Source organism: Alligator sinensis, unplaced genomic scaffold (genome assembly GCF_000455745.1).
Source record: "Alligator sinensis unplaced genomic scaffold, ASM45574v1 scaffold219_1, whole genome shotgun sequence".
NCBI lineage: Eukaryota > Metazoa > Chordata > Crocodylia > Alligatoridae > Alligator > Alligator sinensis.
In genome coordinates this window covers 3,122,695-3,146,800 of record NW_005841866.1, presented here as the reverse complement: position 1 = coordinate 3,146,800, position 24,106 = coordinate 3,122,695, and the positions used below count along the sequence as shown (strand labels likewise).

The 24,106-nt window shown below is 41.1% G+C and overlaps 1 protein-coding gene across 1 annotated transcript in view; it reads left to right on the top strand.

The window, feature by feature from the left end:
• Nucleotides 1-24,106, top strand: part of USP34 (ubiquitin specific peptidase 34) — a 210,217-nt gene that overhangs the window by 2,349 nt on the left and 183,762 nt on the right. The window contains 4 exon segments of the mRNA XM_006016759.2: nucleotides 6,676-7,096; nucleotides 15,303-15,353; nucleotides 15,541-15,690; nucleotides 20,111-20,178. Coding sequence (XP_006016821.1) covers nucleotides 6,676-7,096; nucleotides 15,303-15,353; nucleotides 15,541-15,690; nucleotides 20,111-20,178 — 690 coding nt within the window.

The following is a 24,106-nucleotide window of genomic DNA, read 5'->3' as shown; positions in this document are numbered from 1 at the left end:
AGAATTTGGAAAGCCATAGACAGTAGAATTAGTACTCTCAGTTGTTTTCTATATCTGGTAACTCTGAATCCTCTTATCTAGCAGTTGATCCATTAATAAGTTGGCTGCTCAGATTCACTTGACTGACACGTCATCTCTATTGGATCAGGAAAAAGAAAAGATGAGAATCAAACAAAAGATATCTCCACATTCTTGTTTTGGAGATTCACAGTGTAGACAGGCATTGCCTTTGTGTCAGGATTCCCTGGGTGCATGTTGATATGCTTCTGTGGTCCCAGGGCTGGGAATATTGAACAGCTGATTGTCAGTCCCAACCCCGGGTCCACACCAGAGGGTTGAACTCACTCTAGTGTGGCCTGGGAACTGAAACTGCCAATCAGCTGATTGGTGATCCAAGCCCCAGGACTGCACTGGATCTGGCTTTCCCCACTTAGAGATGCATATTGGAGATTCCCTAGGTCACGTCTCTGCAAGTGGAAGACATTTCTCCTGTTGTCCCACAGGAACAAGAGTCGGGACAGTAGGCGATGTGTTTTGCCCACTGAAGCACATCAACCATGTTGGGACACATCCATGCACAGTTGATCTGTTTCTTGAGTTGACATTTATTTATACCAGATGTAGGCAAAATACATACTGCGGGCTGTATCCAGGCCACCAGTGTATCCTGTCTGGCCCATAGGCTGCTGTTGAGAGCCTGAGGAGGGAGGACTGCGCCCTGTGCTGTTCTGCTCTGTCACAGCTGGAGCTGGCCAGGCCATGCAGTGTGCAAACTCCTCCCCTTCTCCCCCTCCCTCCGCCCCCCAAGCCTGGCTTCCTGTTGGCACTGTGGCTGTGCAGTCCTGGCAACACAGCTGCCAGCAACCAGGTCCAGATGGGACTGAGCACAACGTAGAGTACCAAGTAGGTGTCCTGCCTGTCCACCCGCCATGATGAGCTGCTGCTGCCCTGGCGCTGCCAGGATGCAAGTCTGTGTTGGCTGCAGGGTGGGGGCTTGGCCTGGGGCAACTGCTCCCAATTTTCCTGGTGCGGCATGGTGGCAGTGTCTCATTGTGGCAGGCAGGCGGGTGGATGGGATGGCTACTCAACATGCTGCATTGTGCCCTGTCCCAGGCAGGCCCAGCTTCTAGTGGCTTCAGTGTCAGAACTGTGCAGTGCCAATAGGAAGCCGGGGTGGATGGTGGGGGACAGAGGAGTCTGAATGCTGCCTGGCCCTGGCTGTGGGGTATAGCCCTCCCTCCTCAGGCTTGTGTTGATGGTCAGCAGACTGGATAGGATCAATTGGCATCTTCTCCCCCTTGCCCCCCTAGCCCTCAGCAGCTCACCAGAACTCGTTAAGTGGCTCTGCAGCCCTAATAATTGACCATTCCTGATTTATACCCTCAGATACAATGAAGAAGAGATCAGAGGAACATCATCTGTTTCCATTTGGTCACATTCCTAAGAATAAGTTTTTTTTTCATCTGTCTTTAAAAAGTACTTCTAGTTACTCTTCCATCAGGCAGGAGAGTTGATGTACATTGTACTGAGTCTTCTGAGGATAAATAGTTTTAAATCCTCACCTGTGATTTCTGCCTGAAGTTGTCACAGTTTTTATATAATCAGCCTATAAGCTGATTGTTGTTTCTGAAGCCTCATGCTCAGAAATGTGAAATTTCACACACTGTCTGTTAAACTGGCTTATTTTACAATTTTGATGCTCTTATTTGTTTGTCATATACTGGAATTAGAAAGGTGAGGTGACATCTTCACAGACTTTGTTAAGACATACTTTTAGATGCTGTGCCTTTACCTCAGGTTATAAGTTTCCATCTCGGGCTAAAGCAGCCTTTTATAGGTGTTCTCTAATCAAGATTTGTATTGATGTTTTTACAGAGCATTATTCCTTAGGCTTGGCTTCAAGATGAGACACAGTATTAGATATTCTATAATGATTTTTTTGATAGGGACTTGTTTTCCTACCTTCCTCTTGATGCCACTTCTTACTAATATATCCCAGTAATTGGAATATGTTTGAGCCACTCAAAGGAGAAAATCATCCTGATGATGTATATTACTGTAATGTCTGTGAATCCTGGACCACTTATTACCTACTCAGTAAATACAATAAAAAGATGGTCTCTGCTCAAAGGAACTAACTGTGTAAGTGTAAGCCAAGAGGAAGTAAATGGACACAAGAACAGACTTGAGTATAAGGAGACAGTGGAACAATATTGGGCAACATAATAAGCCATGGTTTGATAAAGTTAAATATTAACTATTAACATTTGTTGGAATGAATTGTGCATCTTTACACTCCCTGCTCAGTTTTCCCTTTCCTTGGAGTCCTAATTGGTAATAAACCCTGGGAAGTAGTGGAAACTTCTTTTTATAACTCCATTCTGGAAACATAGGCTGGAAGAGACCTCCAGAGGTCATTTAGTCCAAATCCCCACCAGAGACAGGATCATCGCTATCCAAACCTTTCTGTACAAATCCATTGTCCATATTAGTAAAACTAAACAGTCAACACTGACACAACCACAAGGCGTAACAGTTTAACCCACCACAGGTAAATAGCAGCCAATGCCTTGCTGCCATGAGGGTTATTAAAAACATGCTTGAGAGATCCAAGGAAGAGGGTCTGATACTCCATGCTGCAGAGGAAGACAAAAACCTGCACAGTCTGTACTAGTCTGACCATGGAGTAAAATTCCTTCCTGAGCCAGATATGATGATTGGTCTGTACTTGAGTGCAGGGGCAAGACCCTCTAGCCAGGCACCGGTGGTCTTAAGTCCCAGCAGGTGCATTGGAACATCCCAGTCAAAATCTTCAGGCTCAGCTGCAGCCAACACCCAGTGCTTCTGAGGAAGGTGAAAATAAGTTCAAGACTAGTGAGGGAAGCAGTAGGAGTGAGTAAAAGATCCCTCAGTGGCCTTCCAAAGAAAAGTTTCACCCTCAGAACTGTACTTAATTCATGAGTGTGAGGGTGTTCTTACACTTTACAATTAGCATGTGTTAACTCTAGTTGGTGTTAATGTTGGCACATGCTTTGAGCAGTCACACCTTAAGGGTTAATACCCTCTCTAATGTGCACAGTTCTGATGTGCCAGGAAGCAGGGACATGGCTAGGAGTTGCCATATTTGCTCCATGTCTGCCCTGCTCACTGACTATCCAGTGGAAGTATAAACTGGGGAGAAGAGGGAAAAGAGGGAGCGAAGCAGGAGCTCCTGTCACTCCCCTGCTGCTTGGATCACCCCCCTGCCACCTGTCTCTTCACCCCTCTTCCCCGCTTCTCCCCACATGTTTGCTGCCCTGCTGTCCTCGGCTGTCAGCCCAGGGTCGTAGAGTTCTAGATAATGACTTGTCCATCCTAGGAGTTGTGCCTCCTGGGATGCTGGAGGATTGCAAACTGATTGTTCTATCTTAGTGGAACAGGCAGAAGTTAAGATAACTCAAGCTAGGTAGTAGGGTTTGAAGACAATCCTCACCCAAAGTGGTGTAACTTTAAAATGTTTAGAGGGCCCTTAGCTTTTGTTAATGAGCATTAATATGTGGACACTCATGTTTTAAGTACAATTATGGTCTAATTGTAATGTATAATCTCACCCTGCCTATGCAGAGTCCCATCTCTGAGAACTATGGTTAGAAGTGAGTACTCTTAAAAGAACCATTCACATTGTTTGTGATTATCCTTTAGAAAAACTTCCAAGTTTTAAAGGCATTAGTAGAGTATTGAAGTTTGTTTGTTGTTGGGAGAAGTGTGGATCCAGGAGGGGTGCCTTTTCTCCTGCCATTGAATTCACCGAAAGGGGAAAAGAGACTTGGCAATGATTCCAACTCCCAATCTGGCCAGAGCCTGCATCAGTTAGCTGGTGAGCTTACAGCTCACAGCACATATGGAGCTCCAGCAGAAGTTACACTGACAGAGCTAAAGCTTAGGCCTGTGCGAATAGGGAAGTATTCGATTTGGATTCAGATTTGGCTGATTCGGAGGACAGCGATTTGATTCGGTGATTCGAATCGCTGTCCCCATTCGATTTGGCCAAATCAGAATCGCAGGTTTGGCGCTGATTCAGAGAGGGCTGATTTGAATCTCTCTGAATCTTTTCCAAATAGATTCAGAGGCTTTGGATTCGATTTGGACCTTTTAATGGGACTCCCAATTCGATTTGGAGATTTGGCCACCGAATCTCCTCCAAATTGAATCGGTGACCAAAGCTTTGCACAGCCCTACTAGAGCTCACCATGCATGTGCCACACCTCCCTGCCTCCCATCTGGATCTTGCCATGGAAGAGGGTGCTGTAATTCTCAAACACTGCTTGGCTCTCTGATGCCTCCACAGGGATATCCCTGTGGATGGCTTTCTGGGTTTTCTAGGAAGAGGGGAAATTGCTGAAGAAACTATTGGCATCGCCTTATGCAGAAGGAGGTACAGCTGTGTGCAGGGTATAGCTGTGTACTTATGAATTAATAAAAAGGAATCTAAACCTTACGTAATCACGTGATCATGTAGTAAACTTTGTTATTATTAGAGGTGCACTGATGTATCGGATTGGCACTGCTAAAAGGAAAATTAATGTTATCAGCCATTGCCTCTTTTTTTGTCCGGTGTAGCTGATAATGTCAGTGATAAATTCTGTATACCTGCCCAGCCATGGTGGCGAACGTAACCCTGGGGCCAGGAGCGGGATGGAGCCGCAGGTGGCTCAACCAGGGGGTGTGGAGGTGGTTGGGGTGGCTCCCTGCCACTGCACGCATCCCCAGAGGAGGCATAGTGGGGGCATGTGCTTCACCCCTCCCAATTTGTCTATGGGGTGAGGGTGGGGCTGCCCGCTGTGGGCTCAGAACCAGAAGCTGTGCCAGTTGCTTCCTGGAATAGACGGGGGCAGGGCAAGCTCAGGTGTGCAGGGCGGGTGGCAGCGGCTCTGGGAGGGGTGGCTATGAGGGGGCTACGGGGAATTTCGGAGTGTTTGTAGACCCCCAAAGCCCCCGCCGCCCCAGCTTATGGCACTTTGCTGTGCTGCCTTTCCCTCAGGAGCCCCGTGCAAGCAGGGGGAGTGCTAGGGGGGAGCTTGGGGAGCTATATCCACCCCAAAATTCCCCTCCCCATAGCCCCCCCAGCCACCTTTTCCAGCACCACTGCTGCCACCTGCCCCATGCAGCTGAGCCTGCCCCTCCCCCACCTGCTCTGAGCGCAGCCCTGCCCCAGCCCCCTGCCAGGAAGAGGCTGGCGCAGCCCCTGGCTCCAAGCCTGCAGCAGGCAACCTGCCCTCTCCCTGTAGACAAATCTAGGAGGGCATCTGCCCCCATGTCTCTCTTGGGGGTGCATGCTGTGGGAGGGAGCCACCCCTCCTCTTCCTGCCCCCCCACCCCCAGTCCCTGGATGTGCTGCCTGTGGCTCTATCCTGATCCCGGCCCCAGGGTCAAGTTCACTGCCCTGGCTGGGTAGGCTCCTGCCCTCCTTCTTCCCTTACCATGGGGACCTCGATCTGCCTCACCATAATCCCTTTCCTGCCCCACCCCCTCCCCCAGGTTTACTGGCAGGGCTCTGTTCTCCAAGCTGCCAGGCTGCATTCCTGTGAATCGGCTACCGGATCGGTATCAGCCAATATGGCTGGTTAATAATCAGTTATCGGTATTGGCCAAGAAAAACTTTATTGGTGCACACCTAGTTATTAGATGGTATGTTTTAGTTGCTTTAGTTTCTGCATAACTGATAAGCAAGTTAAATAGCTTCATGTACTGTTCTTGATAGAAGGTAGGTTCTTTTACATGTGGAATTAATTTGACTGAAAAAGCTCTGGCACAGTTCACGCTGGAGTTTATTGCTTTTGGGTACTATGCTTACACGTGCGCCTGGGACTGCAACGCAATGAGCTGGGTCAGAGCAGCCCCTGCTGACAGAGGAGCTGTCAGCCTGCCAGCCCAGGGCTGCTCTGACCCAGCTCAACATACTGCAGAGGGGCTGGCTGGGGCATGAGGGTGCTCCAGTGCAGGGCTAACTGGCAGGCAACCCCCATACTGAAGCACCCTTTACCCCAGCCAGCCCCATCAGCATCTACATGTGTGTTGAGGTGCACTAAATAAGCTGTCCCAGGATAGTACTTGTGTTTATGAGTACTAACCTACTACAGCATTTATTAGTTTACTGCCTGCAGGGTCACCTGTGTAGGCTCTGAGACTTCACTGTGGAGCTAATTAGGCAACTGCAGTAAATGTCTCCTGTACATACACCTGTAACAAGCAGGGAGGGAGGGATTCAGGAGTAAACTCAAGAACACACCTTTGATTTTTTTTGCATGGTAGAACAATATGCTTGGCCTTATCATGTTAGGCCAACACTGTTTTGTTTGTTTGTTTTGTTAATTTTAGTCAAAATGCCAAGAATAGAAAGACATTGCAGTCTTTTGAGAGTGTCAGAAATGACTGCATTGCCTGTAAGAATGAATGAAGTCTTTCCTAGTTTCCTACCTTTAAGGGCCTGTTATGTGTGCTGTTGTTTTTAATGTTTTTATGGAAGTCTTTCATTAGCTGCTATTTAAATAATTAGATCAGTCATTTCTCTCCTTTTATTTATTAGCTGTTTTAAATTGACAAAATCTAGTCTTTGAGATTTATCATTTTTAGATATTCTACAGCTAAGATACACCAAGAAATTTTACTTTGATTTTTTCTTTTTTTCTCTTACAGACAATGTTTGTGCTGTTTCAAGGAGTATAAGCATTTGGAGATCTTTAACCAAGTAGTGTGTGCGCTTATTAACTTAGTGATTGCCCAAGTTCAAGCTCTGCGGGACCAGCTCTGTAAACATTGCACTATTAACATAGATTCAACATGGCAAGATCAGAATAATCAAGCTGATGAGCCACTGAATGTAGAAAGAGAGTCTCATGAAGATGAACATGGAGAACGACAAAAATCCTTAGAGAAAAAGTTAGACTCTTCAAGAACTTGTATCCTGACAGAAGAAGACTCTGCAAAGAGCTCTGATGCTTTTAGCTTATGGAGTACTGATGAGAAGGAAAAATTGTTGCTGTGCGTGGCAAAAATCTTTCAGATTCAGTTTCCTCTGTATACTGCTTATAAGCATAATACTCATCCCACGATAGAGGTATATCTTACCCTAACTTGTGTATATTTTAATTTTTTGGTGAAAGGTGCAGTAGTTATCATTAAAATGTAGGCAGTGCTTATTGAATGACTGCAGTTTCCAAACAGGCATAGGCAGGAGAGGCAAATTTAGGATTGGATTGAGTTCTGCTTATTTCAATGGGTCTTTCATTCTTCCACTTGCTTGGAAATGAAACCAGTCCTTACATTTTGTAAAAAGAATTCTTGATATCTGTAGGTATCACTTATAACATGATAAATGTAATCATAGAAGAGTAGTGCAGGAAGGGACCTCAGAAGGTAATCTAGTCCAGACCGTGGAAACAGGAGGATCATCCCTGCTAAACCATTCCAATCAAGTGTTTCAGTAAACTGAAGAGCTGTACATGCTTAAAGGCAAAAAAAGAACCATAACTAAATACTGCTTCTGGGAAAATTAATGTAGTTTAACTGAATTACTTAGTTGAACTGTAGCTCAACAAATGTAACCTATGTTCCTTGCCAGTTTTTCTTAGCAATACTTTTTGTTACTGATAAAATTAAATTTCCACATATTTATTCTGAAAAAATCATTTAAAAACCCTTTAGATTTTTGTTTCTTAAACAAATGTTTTAATACTAGCCAGGGAAAATAGCACTTTTGTTTAGTTGTATTTGGATCTAGTTAGAATAATTTTAGGCTTTGAAGAGGCTGTTGTTTTTTAGTTCCACCTGAGAAAATCTGTTCATGAATGGGTAGCTATTAATGTGCTAAAATGTGAGTATATTTTGCTGTACCCAGCAAATGCCTGAGAATATTTTAATGTATTTTTGTGGGCATTATGAAATAGCGGAGCATTAAAACAGGAAATGGGTAGTTAAGGTTTCTGGTTTTTTGTTTTTTTTTGGTTTTTTTTTTTTTTACTAGTGAACACTAGTTACAGTAGTGATTTGACCTGCATATTGGCATACTTGTATGATTATATTCTGCTCTTAAAATAGTGCATCTTGCCAAATGTGGCAATAACTATTAGTCTAGCTAAAATTATTATTGAGAATATTTGTCTTTTTTTTCACTTCAGTTTTGAGGTAGATTTGAGTCTAATTTATTCTACCATATCAAGTGTAAATTTAACATCAAACTGTACTAGCAGGTGTAATTGCTCTTAAGCATCTGTATTAATGGCTTGGAGTATATTGGAATTAAGTCTGGTTAACACTTAATAGCAAAATTTATTAAAAAAGTAGAATATTAAAGTAAGATATAAATAAGAATGTAGAGGTATACTGATATATCAGTCCATATCATATCGGCACCGATTAAAGGAAAATTGACATTATTGGCAATCGGCTTATTTTGGCCAGTGTGGCCCCTGATAAATGCCACATATGTGGCCACTGATAAATGCATGTGTGCAGCTGCAGCATGCACACGACCAAGAATGCAGCCCGGAAGCTTGGAGAGCAGCATCTGGCCAGTAAGTCTGTGGGGAAGAAGGGGCATGGGGGAGGGAAGGGGTGTGTGGGTTGGGGCGGGCCCATGTGGGAGGCATTGGGGTGCATGTGCCCCCAGGATATGCGCAGGGGGAGGGCGGGTTGCCGGTGCAGGCTTGGGGCTGTGCCAACTTCTTCTTGGTGGGGGGCTGGGCCAGGGCTGCTTAGGGTGGGCAGCGGTGCTCAGAGGAGTGGATATGGGGGGCTACAGCAAATTTTGGCTCCCAGAGCCACCGCCGCCCACCCCAAGCACAGCCCCAGCTCAGCCCCCCTGCTGGGAAGAGGCTGGCACAGCCCCGGCCTCTGAGCTCACATTGGGCAGCCCACCCGTACCCTGTGCACAAATCCAGGGGGGCATATGCCCTCTGTCTCTCCCTCGGGGTGTGCACGCAGCGGTGAGAGCCGCATCCCTGGACAAGCTGTTCACAGCTCCATCCCGTGCCCTACCCTGGCTGGGCAGCACCTACCTCTGTCCCAGCCCCCCTCCCTCCGTCCCTCCCTCCCACACAGTTACAGCCTCAATCTGCTCTCCTTCCCACCCCACCCTCAGACTTACTGGCTGGACGCTGCTCTTCAAGCTGCCAGGCTGCATATTGGCAACCGGATTAATATTGGCCGATATGGCTGGGTAATAATCGACCATCGCTATTGGCCAAAAAATTTTTTATCGGTGCACCCTACAATAATACTAATAAAGTGGTACAAGACATGAAGCTTTCTGGCAGCACCGCTAGCAGTTCCCTTTTTTTGACTGTCAACCCTAGTTTGCTGCTCATTTGTTGTTAGTAATGGGAATAAAGCTTTTAGAGAAACTCTGGATTCAGTCCTCAAGGAGTAAAAAACTCCCCGTGGTTCAGCTCCACCATATCATAAACCAAACGTGTCAACAGTCTTAGTCCTTCAGTAAGTTTCCAGGGAAATTGATAAGGTGAACACTACTTCAAATGATCCTCTTATCAAATACTGAAATACAAATCTGATTTTTTTAATATGCTTTTGGTAATATCCAAGAAAATCAGATGAAGTATAAGTTACAGAAGGATTGCTGTTTGGAAGCTAAGTTGATCAGTATCAATCACTTGTTCTCCTTGAATGGGCTCTTTTTGAGAAAATTCTGTAAATTCTCAATTTACCATTTTCCCCCGTTTGCCGTGGACAGAAGAGAGACATGGAGTGCACAAGAGACCATCTTTGTAGCCAGTTCCTAGAGGTGCATTCATACATGATGGGCACATCTAAATGAGACGCTTGACTCTGCAGCAGACTAATTTGTTGCACAGTAAAGCGTCACCATCTACACGCGCACAACAGTTAGAGCACAGTAGACTAATTTACTGTGTCACTGGATAGTCCCATCAGATACAAGTGATATCTGGCAGTTCAGTAAATTACTGCGCTTAAACAATAGTGACATCGGGATTATCCAGAGTATATTCAGTTGCATTAACTGCACATATAGATGCACCTGTTATGTCTAAGAAATCTGTTAAGGTTTTACCTGATTAAAAACGGACAAACTGAGATGTCCTATTAAAATACATTGCATTTGTAAACAAACTTGTTTCACACAGTTGCTACTTGGCATATATCTTTATTAATTCTGTGGTTGGGTATTTGACTGGTCAACTAAAGTTTGGTCAATTAACCACTCAAATATTGGTGAAACATTGTAAAAAAATTGCCAGTAGCTGTAAATAATACACAGAAAAAGCACAAATTTTCCATTAGGAAATGTGTCAAAAATAAATCCTATTTCTGTCAAAAAAATACAAAAAAAAGTAGGTTTTTGTAAAACTGCTATAATCTTTGACTGGTCAGAAAACATGCAGTCAGTTGACAGCATTTGACCAGTAAATTGACTGGCTTGCCAACACTAATTGATTCTCATATTCCTCATGTTTGAGTTGGCCTTAACTCTAAGCACATCTTCATAACTTCCGTTGGTCGTATTTAGGCGTGGCAGAATTCAGAGCTGCCATGAGTCCTGGCTCTGCTCATTCATAGCTCTCTTGTTCACTGTCACTTCATCTTCCTTTGTTCCCGGTCTCCTAGGGTTTTTGAGAGTTGCAGTCCAAACTACAGTCAGCAGAGTTTTGCAGGACTGCTCCCCCTGTCATTGTATATTCCATCAGCCGTCATTTTCCTTATATCTCCTTTCTATAAATTTTGATTATTAATGATGGATTTTTTTTTTTTTGGTCTGTGGGTGTAAGGTGAAATCAATGTTTACTGATTTAAAAAAAAAGAATCCTGCCAAGTCTAGTCATATTGGTGTTCTGATTCAAGCCAATATAGAAGCCTGAGCCTCTCCCCAAGTACATGGTATAAAACCTTTGGAGGCAGATGTACCTCAGGGATAAGAGGTACTTAATAAGAACAGTTTCCTGTTCTCTGAATATAGTCACAACATTGTAGCTTCCAACAACCAAAAAATAACCTGCTTGTTTTTGATCCTGCTGTGAACTCTGCTGTCCTGCCAGGGCTAAATTTTATGGGATGAGGCATATTTCCACCCCTTGGGATTTTTTATTGGAAGCATGCAACTCTATCAAAACAAACTTTGAGGATAAACTGGACTTAATTAATAACATTTCTGAGGTGAACAGACTATTCTTTGGAGGAAAGATTTGGGAACCAGAAAGGGTACAGTAGAAAATGGACATTAACCTTTAGTACTGGGGGCCAGCATATGTAGCATAGTAAGCAATGCCCTAGCAGGAAGAACTTGCGTATTTGTGTTAGCTTTGAGGATTGTAAGACTAATCAGTCTTAAATCTTAGAGTAGACAAGCCAGTGGTCATGGCCTGTACAAAATGAAGGGAGGTCTGGAAAAATACAGAATCCTGATGCAATGGTTTATCCTGTGGATCAGAATACTCATGAATACAGTTAGATGAAACCCATCTGGGGATGTAGATCTTGAAGAGTGAAACATGTGACAATACACCTTTTTGCTGCAGTTATGTATTTCAGCATTCTTACTATCCAAAAGAGGTCTTGGCCTACGGCACGTTTTTAATCATAGACATTGTCTGACTACCTTTAATTGAATTGATAATTTTGATGGTGATTTTTAAAAAAAAAATTACTCTTATCAATTAATTTCTGAAGTGGTTGAATTGTTTGAAGTGTGCAGGTCTGGTGCCAGTGTCTTGAGGTACCTGTTAATTTTAATGGTCCTTTGTACATAATCTTCTATGAAGGCTACAATTTTGATCACTCTTACCTTATGCAGAGGGTCTTTTACATTGAATGCCTGTTTCAAAGAGTATAGCATGTGTTTTTTTTCCTAGAAAGAGAGACCATGTTTCTTATTTCTATGAGCCATATAGAAGAAGAGGTAGCAGCATCATGTAAGCTGTTTTTTTTCCCTTATCTTATTCCTCCAGGGCTAGACAGTTAACTCTAAGGGAGCTGGCAAACTAAAATTTAATAATTTAATACAGGGTGGTACAGTGAAGGAATAGCAGTTGTTTAGATATCTGTACTTCCCCAATATTTTGGCTCAGAGTGCATGAACTTAGTAGTTGTTATGTCAGTTTCCATATAAGTCTTTTTCCAGGAGGATGAAGTCATCCCTAAGATATTATACTAGTTTTGTTCTCAGCATCATGTGCATCTCATGCCTTAATTAGGATGTTTTACCCTGAGTTGGGGATTTTTGGGTTTTGTTTTTTGTTTTGTTTTGGGTTGGGTTTTTTTTTGGCTTTTAGGGAATGCTCCTATGACTCTTCTTTACTTGCTCTTCTTTGCTTGCTTTCTGAAAATCTCAATCCCTGATCATTTTGTTGTGTAACTCCAAAGCAAAAATATCAGTATATTGGGCTCTTTCTAGTTAAATTTTGTGTCCCCTGACAAATGAAGAAACCTCTTGCTTTACTATTAATAGTGCTCGCTTCACCTTGGCTGCTTCGTAGGTAAAGACGATTTGAGATAAGATGAATGCAGAGCAGAAAATAACATGCCAGTTATACTTTTGATAAATTCTACAAGGTTAATGCACAGAACTCAACTAGCTTTCAGATCACATGTGCTCAGGGCAGAAATCGTCAATGATCAGTTTCTATTTCACTCAAGAAATGGTTAATTTTCCTATGCAGAATTTCTCAGGGTGTGGATTGATTTAAATGAAGAAGTTTTAAATCACTAGGTGGAAAGCCTTAATTTTAAACTTTAATTAACTTTTACATTTAGAGTTTGGTTTATAATTTCATATCATATATAACATTTATAGACTTACACTCAAACAGAGCCTCTCTGCCAGCTTTGGGGCACAGTGACAAAGTGAGTAAGGCATTTCACTGTCACTCTGCAGGTGCAAGTTTAAGTGCTACTCTGGATTCAGTTGTCCTGACTGTAAATGAGTACTTGTCATTTGGGCCAGGGAGTCAAAGGTGACTGGATGTGATACTAGGAACATCATTCCATTGTGTCCTGTGTGCTGCAGAAGCTGGTGTGTTAAACTATACCAGCTCAGTGGGTTGTTTGGCATGGCAAGACCTTTGACTAGATTTGATGCATCTTTTTGCTGTGTGTGTGTGTAGGGGGGGAGGGGGTATGCTATAAGTAAACACTTATTAAACCAGGGTACCAAATTTTTTTGAACTTAAACAGAATCCATACCACAGGGCTTCCCACAATCCAGACAATTTACAGGTGGTGGTGTTAATCCCCACGATGTCAGAGTCTCTGTTTCAGTGTGGCTTCACAACCAGCCACCCTTGCTGCTCTTCTACCCTTTCACCCTTGCTACCAATATTAGTTTCTAGGGTGACTCAAAACCTCACTTGTAGTTGTTGAGGGAAGGCAGAGGTGAGTGGTGTTAACTCCCTGGGTTCCCGAGTTGCACTGAAACACCAGCTCTGACAGCTGTTGCAACTAATGCTATTACTGTAGAGGCTCCAGCGGCTGCCACAGTGATAAACACTTGTGCGCCAAATCCTGTGAGTATATGTTTAACACCCCTGGTTTAAACAACTGTATAGCTTCAAATGTTCAGAATCTTATTAATTTTGTGTGTGTTATCATGCTAGAAAATGAGGAATGATACATTGCTTCTTTACTAAATAATTGTTTTGCTTATGATTTGTGTTAGGCAGCTGCATTAAGATGTTAACTAGAATTTAACAATGAGATACGTGATGCTGTCTTGTCAGAGGCCATTCCCATCATCCGTGATGACTTTTTTGCCATTCTTATGTACCTAATAGCACAGCCTGGATCCCCAACAGGGTACCCGAGGTGTACTGTCCTATATTACTGTAGCTAGACCTTAAAGTGAGATATTTTTTGCTTGATTCTTTATATCGAAGAGTATGTAGCTTGTAACTTGGAAGAGTTTGATGAAGGCTTGAGGTTAATGAATATTTATTTTTAAATTTAAGAGTTTAACCATATTTTATATTGAATTCCAATTTCAGGTCAGGTTAATTTTTAAAAATACAGACTTTCTAATTTAACAAGCAATAAAAGATCTTTTTTTTAGTCAGCCCTGTCATCTGGTTTTGTTGGTGGCCTGGACAGAGCATGTAACATTTATATTAACTATGAGTCAGGAACAATATATTACTGACTCAGTTGTTTTAATATTTCACATCTTTTTTTGGAGTGCTACCACTGCCACTGTGCCTCAGAACTGGCAGAAAAGCTGTTTAAGTGCAAATCAATACATACTAACATTTGTATCACATAGGAAGAGTACACCCTTCATGAGGAATGATGATTTGGTCTTGAATGCAAGGAGAAATGCATATATATTTAGACAGCAATCTTATTGAACAATTTAAAGTGAGATTCTGTCACAGCTTGAAAAACCCTGTAATGTAGCTTTAAGTGCGACTATCAAACAAGCCATTTGAAATCAACTAGTTAAATGTTATGCTTAAGAGGGTGTGGTCAATATGAAAGCTGGTCTTTAAAAATGTTAACATTTGTGTGTTATATCTACAAAAAAAATGCCCCCGACTTTTGTGGTTTCAATCCTGTTTTACAATTTAAAAGGTATTTTCTCTTGCTTCTGTGGGAGTGATGCAAGCAAACAATATAAGAAGCTGATTTAATCTGGAAAATAGTGATAGCCTATTAAGTGATAGTCCACAGAATGCTTTTAAATATACTAGAAAAAGAGGTGCTATTTTTTTTCCTTGGCTGTATTAATCCTTAACTGTTACTGTAACAAAAATGCTTAGGAAGTACATTTCTATAATTTTTTTAATTGAGTAACTCCCTTTTGGGATACCAGATATTTGTTCTGCAAGCAGGCAGTTAGTTATTTGTATAGGAATAGTTGAGGAGTAGAACAGGAATTTGAGTAGATGTACATGAAAAGTTTAGTGATTCCAGTTTACTTTTTAGCTTTTGAATACTCAATAAGTACAGGATTATAGAGTAATCTGTTTAGTTTCTTAGGGCAGTCCAGATATTTGGCTACATTACCTTTTCACTGGTTTGGTATAGAACTCCCCAAGAAAAAAAAGAAACATCCTTTTAAGGCTAGAATATTGTCCTCGGTATAAAAATACATATGTGTAAATTGATAACTTGTAATTGGAAAATGCAATATTTTGTTTAAAATTGAGCAAAGCTAAACTGTTGGAGTTCTATAAATAAGTTTTCTGCAGTGTCACCTGGGTTTTTTATTTTTGTTTTTCTTTCCTTCCAAAGTGTTTCTATTTCTGCTTTTAGCTAATTGTATTTCTCTCTTTCTCTCTTTTTATTTTTATTTTTTGAACCAGGATATTTCTGCTCAAGAAAGCAATATATTAGGGGCGTTCTGTGATATGAATGTAAGTCTTATTTATTTCCCATTCTAAGAAAATTAATATATTTTTGTGATTGTAAAATCATTTTAGTGTTATGTATGTTTGTAACATTAATATTCACCACTGGAGCGGTCATTGTTTCTGACACTGTATGGAATACTTCTGTTTCTGAACAATAATTTGTCTTTAAAACTTTTATTTTCTTCTATAGGATGTAGAAGTACCATTGCACTTGCTTCGTTACGTTTGTCTCTTTTGTGGAAAAAATGGCCTTTCCCTTATGAAGGATTGTTTTGAATATGGAACCCCTGAAACATTGCCGTTTCTTATAGCTCATGCATTTATCACGGTAGTATCTAATGTAAGTATTGTCCTGATTTAGTAACTAACTGCAATACAACAAATAGAATGTAGAGAATGCAAAAATCTGCACAGGGTCTCAGATGCAGAGAAACTCTATGAAGTTCCCATTGTAACATTTCCCCCTACTTGGGGAGGGGAGTGTGAACATTGGCCTGTCTGGCAGCGGCATCATTTTCTGGAAGCACCGAGCTGTCTTGGTCTTCTCTTTGTTTGTTCCTAGTCATTACACTTGCAGTGGAATCAGCCTGAAAGGGTATTCCCTGGTTACTGCTGGCTTGGGCAGCCTCCCAAAAAGGATTCCTCAGTGCATGGTGTGTCATGGCAACCTTTTAAAGCTTTGAGCTTTATTCACTTACTTATTTCCTAGGAGGCCTGTGCCTGGGAGCTGTGGATTTCCCTTCCCCTGGATTCCCTGCTGCCTTACTTTATACCCTATGCATTTGTGGCAAAGGTAGATGAAACTTTGAGGCAGCTTACCCTCATACTTTAGCCTTGTTTGGAAATGGGGAGATCTTCACTTAGGACAGATGGTAAAGGGACCCTTTGAGAAACCACTACTGTGCAGTTTTTGTTATGATTGTGAAGTTAAGTTTCACACACTGGCTGTGATTTGATACCAGTATTAAGATTTGGGGTCAGTTCCTCCCTTCTACCACTGTGCCTACACTTTGCCCCCTTACTACCATAGAGGAGCTGGGAAACTGTAGTAAATGGGTAGCTCAGGATTATGCTGTATAGAAGAATTGCTGGTTGAAGTCAGGCCAACATTTATGCATGTCTTTATTGCCTGCTTCTCGTCTTGCCTTTTGAGGGCATTTTAGTTGGGGTGAACTAGAGACAGGTGGGGTATGGCTGGAGTGTCCTGAGCTTCTGCAGTGTTGGGCTGTTGGAGTTGTCATTAGGGAATCTTTCTAGCTAGTGTAATTTAGAACAGCTCTTAGGCTGCGCTAGATTCCCAGATTAACCTGGGTTACCATCAGGATTGGGATGTATGTTAGGTGATAGCTGAAAATACTGTTTGATATTTAACCCCATATCTAACAATACGGTGGTGGTCTTAAAACATCTTTCTTCTACTTTTACCAGTATAGCACCAATTGCAGCTCGTCTATACATTTTAATTTGTTTGTTAGACAGGCATTGCAATCAGATAGATATCTGTAGGTTTTGCATGGCTGCAGATGAATGCATGTATATTTTGATATGCGGTATTATATATATATATATAAAAAAAAAAAAGTATAAAAATACATTGGTTCACTACAGTAAGTGGAATTGTGTTTCTATATATAGAACTAAGCAGCCAATTATAACAAAACATTTGGTGTTTCTCTATTTCCTATGGACAGTAATGCTGCTACCCCTTAAAATATAATAGCTTTTCTTAAATCTAATGGGATAGATAATTGTCTTGTTGACATAAATTTCCTGAAATGCATTTTTTCACTCAACTACAACACATAAGTTTAAAATGTCTGATTCATTTTTCCCAGTTTCTCTTTTGGTACAAAATGCATATTTTAATTGTTCATTAAATGGAACTTGACTTCTGCTAAAAACAAAAATATGTATTTACCACTGGAGCTGTCATTTTTCTTAATTTTGTCTTAATTCTTGTGGAGAAAATGCTACTCAACTAACATAAGAACTGCATGACTTTCTCCCCTTCACCCTGGTTTAAGGGCTTCATAGAGATTAATGGAAGATTTATGAGTGACCATGTTAATGAGAACTTACTGAACAACTCGGCAATATCAGCTATTATCAAGTACTTTGTGTGTAAACTAAGAACTAATCTGTCACTTCAATCTATTTTCACAGTAGTAGGAGCTCTTACGAAGGGCAGTCGCCTAGCTATAATTGTAAAGATTTGTAAACACTGATTTTGGGGATTTAATTTAGAGTCCTTGAGGAGGGTAGGTTGCTCAGACTTTGTGGCCTGTTTAGCTGTTGTATTATCCGTGGTTTCAATAATGCTTTTCTAAAAAAAAAGATCAGCATATGGAGAGACCAGAAGTGTACTCAATCAATTTTGGCCTAAGCTTCCCATTATAATAAAGATTTTGGTCAGTGCTACTCTTTAATATGTAACAAAATATGATGCTTCCAAATTTTAGAGTTACTTCAGAATTATGACCTTATTTTTTGTGAAAATGTCAAGGTAATTGTGCACATATAGTCTTGTGTTTATCCTTCTGTACCCTTCCCCCATACTGAAGCAATTAAAATATACCTCTTCTTGAATTCTTAAGAAGTGTTTCTGTTTGCCCCTTTGTATGGAAAACACAAAGAATTATAACACAGACTTCATAAGGTACATAAGCTCTATCATTGCCATGTGAACAGGGGAGTTTTTCTAAAAAGTAAATGTACTCATAACTGACGTTCATTAAAAAACTAACAATATGAGGCTCCGGCAGTAAAGGTTTTCAGCAGTAGGCTACATTGAATAGAATAAATGAAGGCAGTTGGAGACAAGTAACTAAGGTCATAGTACATGTCGACACTTCCTCCAAGGTGCACTCGAAATTACCCCTATAAAGCACATCTGCTCAGTTACTGCTGCTTTGTGCGCCAGGTCCTTCAAATGGGACAGTGTAGCTGCCTTAGTCTGATAATGTGTACATCTCTGTTCAAGCAAGGATTTAATTTAAATAATTATCTTTTTCAGTCTTCAGTTTTACAGTAAAGGTAAAAAATGGTGAGAAATAGTTAAACATAGTTATTTATTGTATATGGATATACTCATAAAATGCATGCAGTCACAAGGTAAAATTAAAAACAAATCCTTGTTTGAGCAACAGAACATTAAAATATTGCTATGTTGATATTATAAGAACACTGATTAACGTGTGAAGATCTTTATTTGCTTTTCATGTTTCATACTTAGACATGAAGAAAAAGATCACAGATAAAAATAACATTGTATTCAGGCCATATAATTTTTATATCATCCTTGTCATTGCTTTTCCAAATGTTACTTAATTCTTGCTTCCAAGACATTCCTTTTAGTTATGCTTTTTATATTTGGCACACTGTTTCTTTTGAAACTGCCACTAGACTCAGGAAGAAATGAGTCCTTTTTTGGCCATGGGAAAATTTGTCAGGTTTCTTTTCCAGGATAGGCTAGTACTGTTACTGACTAGTGATAGTTTAATTGGAAAACTGAAGCCGAAAATGTTTGTCCAAAATTGACATAAGTAACTGAATTCCTCCTTAATTTTACTAAATTCATTAAATATCATCACTCCAAACTAGGTAGTACTAATCTGCATCAAAACAACCAGCAGTGGTCATTTCCAGCAAGAATGCTAACTTGGCATATTCTATTCTTTAGGATTTCTCAGACCTCTAAGAAATATTTACTTTAAAATTATGATTTGTGTGGTAGTTACATAAATGAAACTTTTCTATAAAAAAACAAGCATGGAGGCCAGATCCATATAGGAGCTTTTAGCTGCGTCTCTGGCAGGGTTTGTGTCTGCACACGGTTAAAGGTGTTAGGACTAGTGACAGCTAATAATGTTTCATCCCTGCTGGAAATCTCAGTGTGGCAAATTGTTTGTCTTCCTGTAATAGGGTTTGCGTGCTGTTTTTTGCAGTCTGGATGGGACCCGTAACTTCTTGTATGACTCGGGGAATTCCTCTTTCCTTACGGATCTTTTTGCAGTAAAACATCTAGAAAGCATTGCCCCGTATTCTTCTTGTGTGTATCTTCTGGGCAGCCCTCTCTGTAGAGGCAGTATTAAATAACTTGATCAGGATGTGCTCATTCAGTCATGATTAGGTAGCATGGTAGATGTTTATGTGCAAGCATGATGGTTTTACATTTAATTTACAGCTGAAATTAACTGGCAAAAATAGTGATTTCACTGATTATGAAATCACAATTATTGTTGTGGATGAGCCATTGGGAGCAAAACTTCCACTAAAGTTTATATAAATGTGCTTTGATGGTCATGGAGGTTCACTGGGAACAAAAAGGATGAGACCCTTCTCTCACACACTGTTTAGAAAATAAAAAATATATATTGCAAATGGAAGGAAAAGTATGGGTTATAAAAGGCATTTATCTGAAGAACCGAGAGAAGAGGGACAATTCAGACCTTAAAGGCATTGAGAATGACATGTTATTTATTTACATAAATCTTTACTTAATTTTTTTCTTGTTAATTGGGAGAAAAACGATACTGCTCTAAGCCTAGTTAATTTTATTAGCCATAGAAACTTGTTTCTACTTAGAGCTTTGAAAATTTTAAAAACTGATTGGAATTATGAAATTCAAAACCCAGCTGCAAAAATCTCTTTTGTTTTTAAGGCAAATATTTGCATAATGAAACTTAACTAATTTTTTATTGTCATTATTCTCAGTGAATGCATAGAAGTAAAATTGTGTATGTTTTTAATGTGTTTTATAGATCAGAATATGGCTACACATCCCTGCTGTCATGCAGCACATTATACCCTTTAGGACCTATGTTATCAGGTACGTTTTAAATTTAATGTTTTGTTTTTGACAAAACAGTTTTAAAATGTTGTTATAAATTTCTGAAAGCTGGACCTTTTTCTCCATCTCTTAACATTTCAGCATTCAGAGTTGAAGACCTGTCTGATTAATTATGGTCAAATTCCCACCTCCCTTTGATTACAATAGTAGCAGGATCAAGTCCAGGAAGAGCATTTTTTAATCTTGTATCCAGTATTATTGCATAGTTTCATTTTAGAGTCAATTTGTAATACAGTTTTATTTATTTTGGTATCCTTAATACAAAGATTACAAAAGATTTGCAACAAGGTTACAAAAACAGTTTGAAGGTGATTTTATTTATCTGAATTCCAATGCAGCATTTAATACAAGCTTAAGGCAAAAGGGTGAATGCACAGTGATCTCAAGTTCTGAATCTAGAGCTGCTAAAGCAACTCTAACTGCTGGCTTTCTGTATTTTTAGTTTGCAGGAGATCAAATATTATCCAGACTGCAGTCATACTTTTGGCAGTGACTGCTGAGAACTATATTCAGTGATTTAAGACCTGGGTAATACAGTAGAACTTGGATTTTTTTAATATTCAAATGGTTTGTTATCCATTTAATTTGCAGCTGGTTGCCAAATTAAGGGTGTGCTGCTCAGTTGATGGCTATGGCTTTTATTTGATACGATATTGCTTCTCTACTCAGCTGGAGCTCATTCGGGGTCCTAAGCAGCTGATTGGAGAAGAGGTGCCCTTTGAAATAAAAGCTCTAACAAACAGCTGGAACAGCCCAGCAGTCCCGTGCAGCTGTTTGCTGTGCCTGTGTATCCACCAGCTAGTTTCTAAACCCTCATCTCTTCAGGGAAATAAAGAACCGAACTTTTACTGTATATTTGTAATTGTGTAACAAGCACTTTCTATACTTGGCCATCACTGTAAAGCTAATTAGCCAAATAAATTGAGTCCTTCACATATATATGTGGGTAGGAGTTGGTATAAACAGGAACTGTTAACTGCATTTTCATGTATTTTGTCCAGCCCTCTGATCTAGACAGGAGCCTTCTTGCACTTGCAAGCCATAAAATCCCAGAAATGTCATTTCATAGCTTCAAGGCAAGCAGCAAGTTCAGGGCTGCTCTACTCTAAGGGGGTTATACATATTATAACTCTTTTGGTTATGACATGTTAGTATTTTTTATCAATGTAGTTATAAGCCCTGACATGTATAAGCCATAAATGTGAATCCAGTGCACTGGTATAAAGGTGTCTTCAGTTGGGGAAGAGAAAGAAATAAGGCCAGGGCAGGTCTGTATTCTAAACGTCTCCTGGCAAAGCTTTGTTGGTTTGCTATGCAGTAAGCTTTGATTTTTGTGTGATAGTTGCTTTATCGTCACTGGGGCCAGGTCAAAACTAGAAAAGGTTTGTTGCCATAACTGCAAAAAACTCCATTTTCCTATATAGCTTTTATTCCTTAGGCACCATAAATGTGCTCTTGCTGAAATAAGTCTTTCCAATATAATTTTGTAGACATGGTCTAATATATTGATGTTAACTATATGAGCAAAATCTTCCAAGTACAGACCTTGCCTAAGTTGTATCAGCAAGGCCCCCTTTACAGGTTACAGGTATTGCACAATTAACTGGTTAATTGCACAATTACCTTGACCAGCTACATGTGCAAAATATCTGTCACTGCATAAAAAGCCCCAAGCAGCTATGAAGTTAGACCTTGAATATGTGTACTAACTTTATAGCTAGTTGCTATTGAGCTTTAATTTACACTTGTACCAGGAACTCCCTTGCGGGTGGGAACCCCATCAGCTGAAGGGGCTCCCAGCCAGGGGTGCACTATGCTGAGCTGGGGCTGGGAGTCTCTCAGTTGGGTTTCCGCAGTGTGCATCCTGGTGCTGGGTCCCGGGAGCCACTGGCTGTGGCTGCAATCTCTCAGCCTCAGGGGTGCATGAGTCTCCTGAAGCTAGGAGATCACAGCTGTTGCAATCTCCCATTCCCGGAGGTTTCACACACCCTTAAGGCTGGGAGATTGTGGCAGCTGCATCTCCCAGCCCAGGGGGCTTCACATACCCCTGGTGCTGGGACATGGCAACAGAAGTGATCTCACAGCCCTGGGGGTTTCTCACACCTGGGCTTGGGAAATTGCGATAGTCTGTCTTTCAGCTGCAGGGCTGTGTGGGGTGTCCCCATGGCTGAGAACCCATCAGCTGAGGGGGCTCCCAGCTGCAGGAGCTTGCTTTTTTGCTGGTACAGGGGAGCCTGGGATTGGGTTCCCATTGCACCAGCAATAAGACGTGATGAGATCTAATGTGTGATCTCCCAATTGTGTCTCCTGCCATGCATGTATGGCATGGCAGGAGGGGCAGTTGTGGTGATAGGGGTGTCCCCATGGCTGAGAACCCATCAGCTGAGGGGGCTCCCAGCTGCAGGAGCTTGCTTTTTTGCTGGTACAGGGGAGCCTGGGATTGGGTTCCCATTGCACCAGCAATAAGACGTGATGAGATCTAATGTGTGATCTCCCAATTGTGTCTCCTGCCATGCATGTATGGCATGGCAGGAGGTGCAGTTGTGGTGATTGTACATTACATCCCATTGTGCCTTTACCTACACATTTTAGAGGTAAAATGTTTTATGCTGGAACCACTGCATCCAAGCTAGACAGTTTTGCCACCTCTAACAAACCAGCATGGTTAAAATGGCAAATCTTTCTAGTGTGTACAAGATCTTAAAGAAGGGCCTGATATCCAGAAGAATCACAGTACTGGCCTTCTCTTTGTACTTGTATATAGGTGCGTCTATTGCTATCTGTTGTCATACATAAACAAGCACACTAAACCTTCATGCAAATAATTTTAATGGTTCTGAATGTTTTTAATTCCCCACAAAACAAATAAAACCTGACCTTCAATGTGAAGTTTGACTGAGTGACAGCAGGCTTGTTAATGGGTCCAGAGTCGGACACAGTAAGAATAGTTAGGAACAAATTGTGGTCATCTTACATTGCTGATAATTGTATTCCAATAGTTGCATTTTGTAGCACAGGCAACTTATCTCATGTCTCAGGATGAAAGAGCCAAGTATCTAAAGAGCCTGTTTGCTGCTGAACTTACACTAGAAAAAAGCACAAAAAATAAGTCCTTTCATTTTTTCTTCTGTTAGTAAATGGTAACAGAGGAGCTTCAGTTTCCTGATCCTTGTCTGTTTTCCAGACTTGTGTACATGGAGGCCTTCTGTTTCCAGCATTACACAGTTGGTTCTTTGGACCATATATGAGCTCTTCTCTTGCCTAACCAAAGTTTTTAACTTTGTCACATCAAAGAAAAATGTTTCTGATCCTTCTCACAATTTGCACCAGTCTTTGTGCTGATTTGGCAGTGCAGTAAAGCAGTAAAATAGGTTTACTTTCAGGCATTTTCACACAACAAGGGCCAGGTAAAAGCAAATGTGAATCATGCCAGTATTTGTGCATTCTTGTCTGGCCGATGTTGAGAGTCATTATCTGAAGGCAAAAGATTGGAGCACAAATGTAGTTAACCATGGTGTAGCTGCTCTTGTGGCCATTTACAGCTTCTGTCCAGTTTTCATGTGAGATCCAACCTTAATTGGCAAGTGAATGGATATTTAACTTTTTTGCATGGGCTGACTTAGCCTAGTTAGAATATAGTTTAGCCAGAGATGGATTTAAATTTTAAAATGTAATGTTGGAGCCTAATAGTTAAATACTAATGTTGATAACGTTGCGGATACCATTAACATTACAACTTTCGAACTGCTTGGAGCAGTGGTGCTCAAGCTTTTGACCCTGTGGGCCAGGTGAGTGACACAGGGGCCACCTGCAGGCCAGATTGGGTCTTGAGGCCTTGGCAGTGCCCCCTCCCTGTCCCATGCAATGTGCTTGGCACCACTTCCTCCCGCCCCCTTCTGCTCCAGGC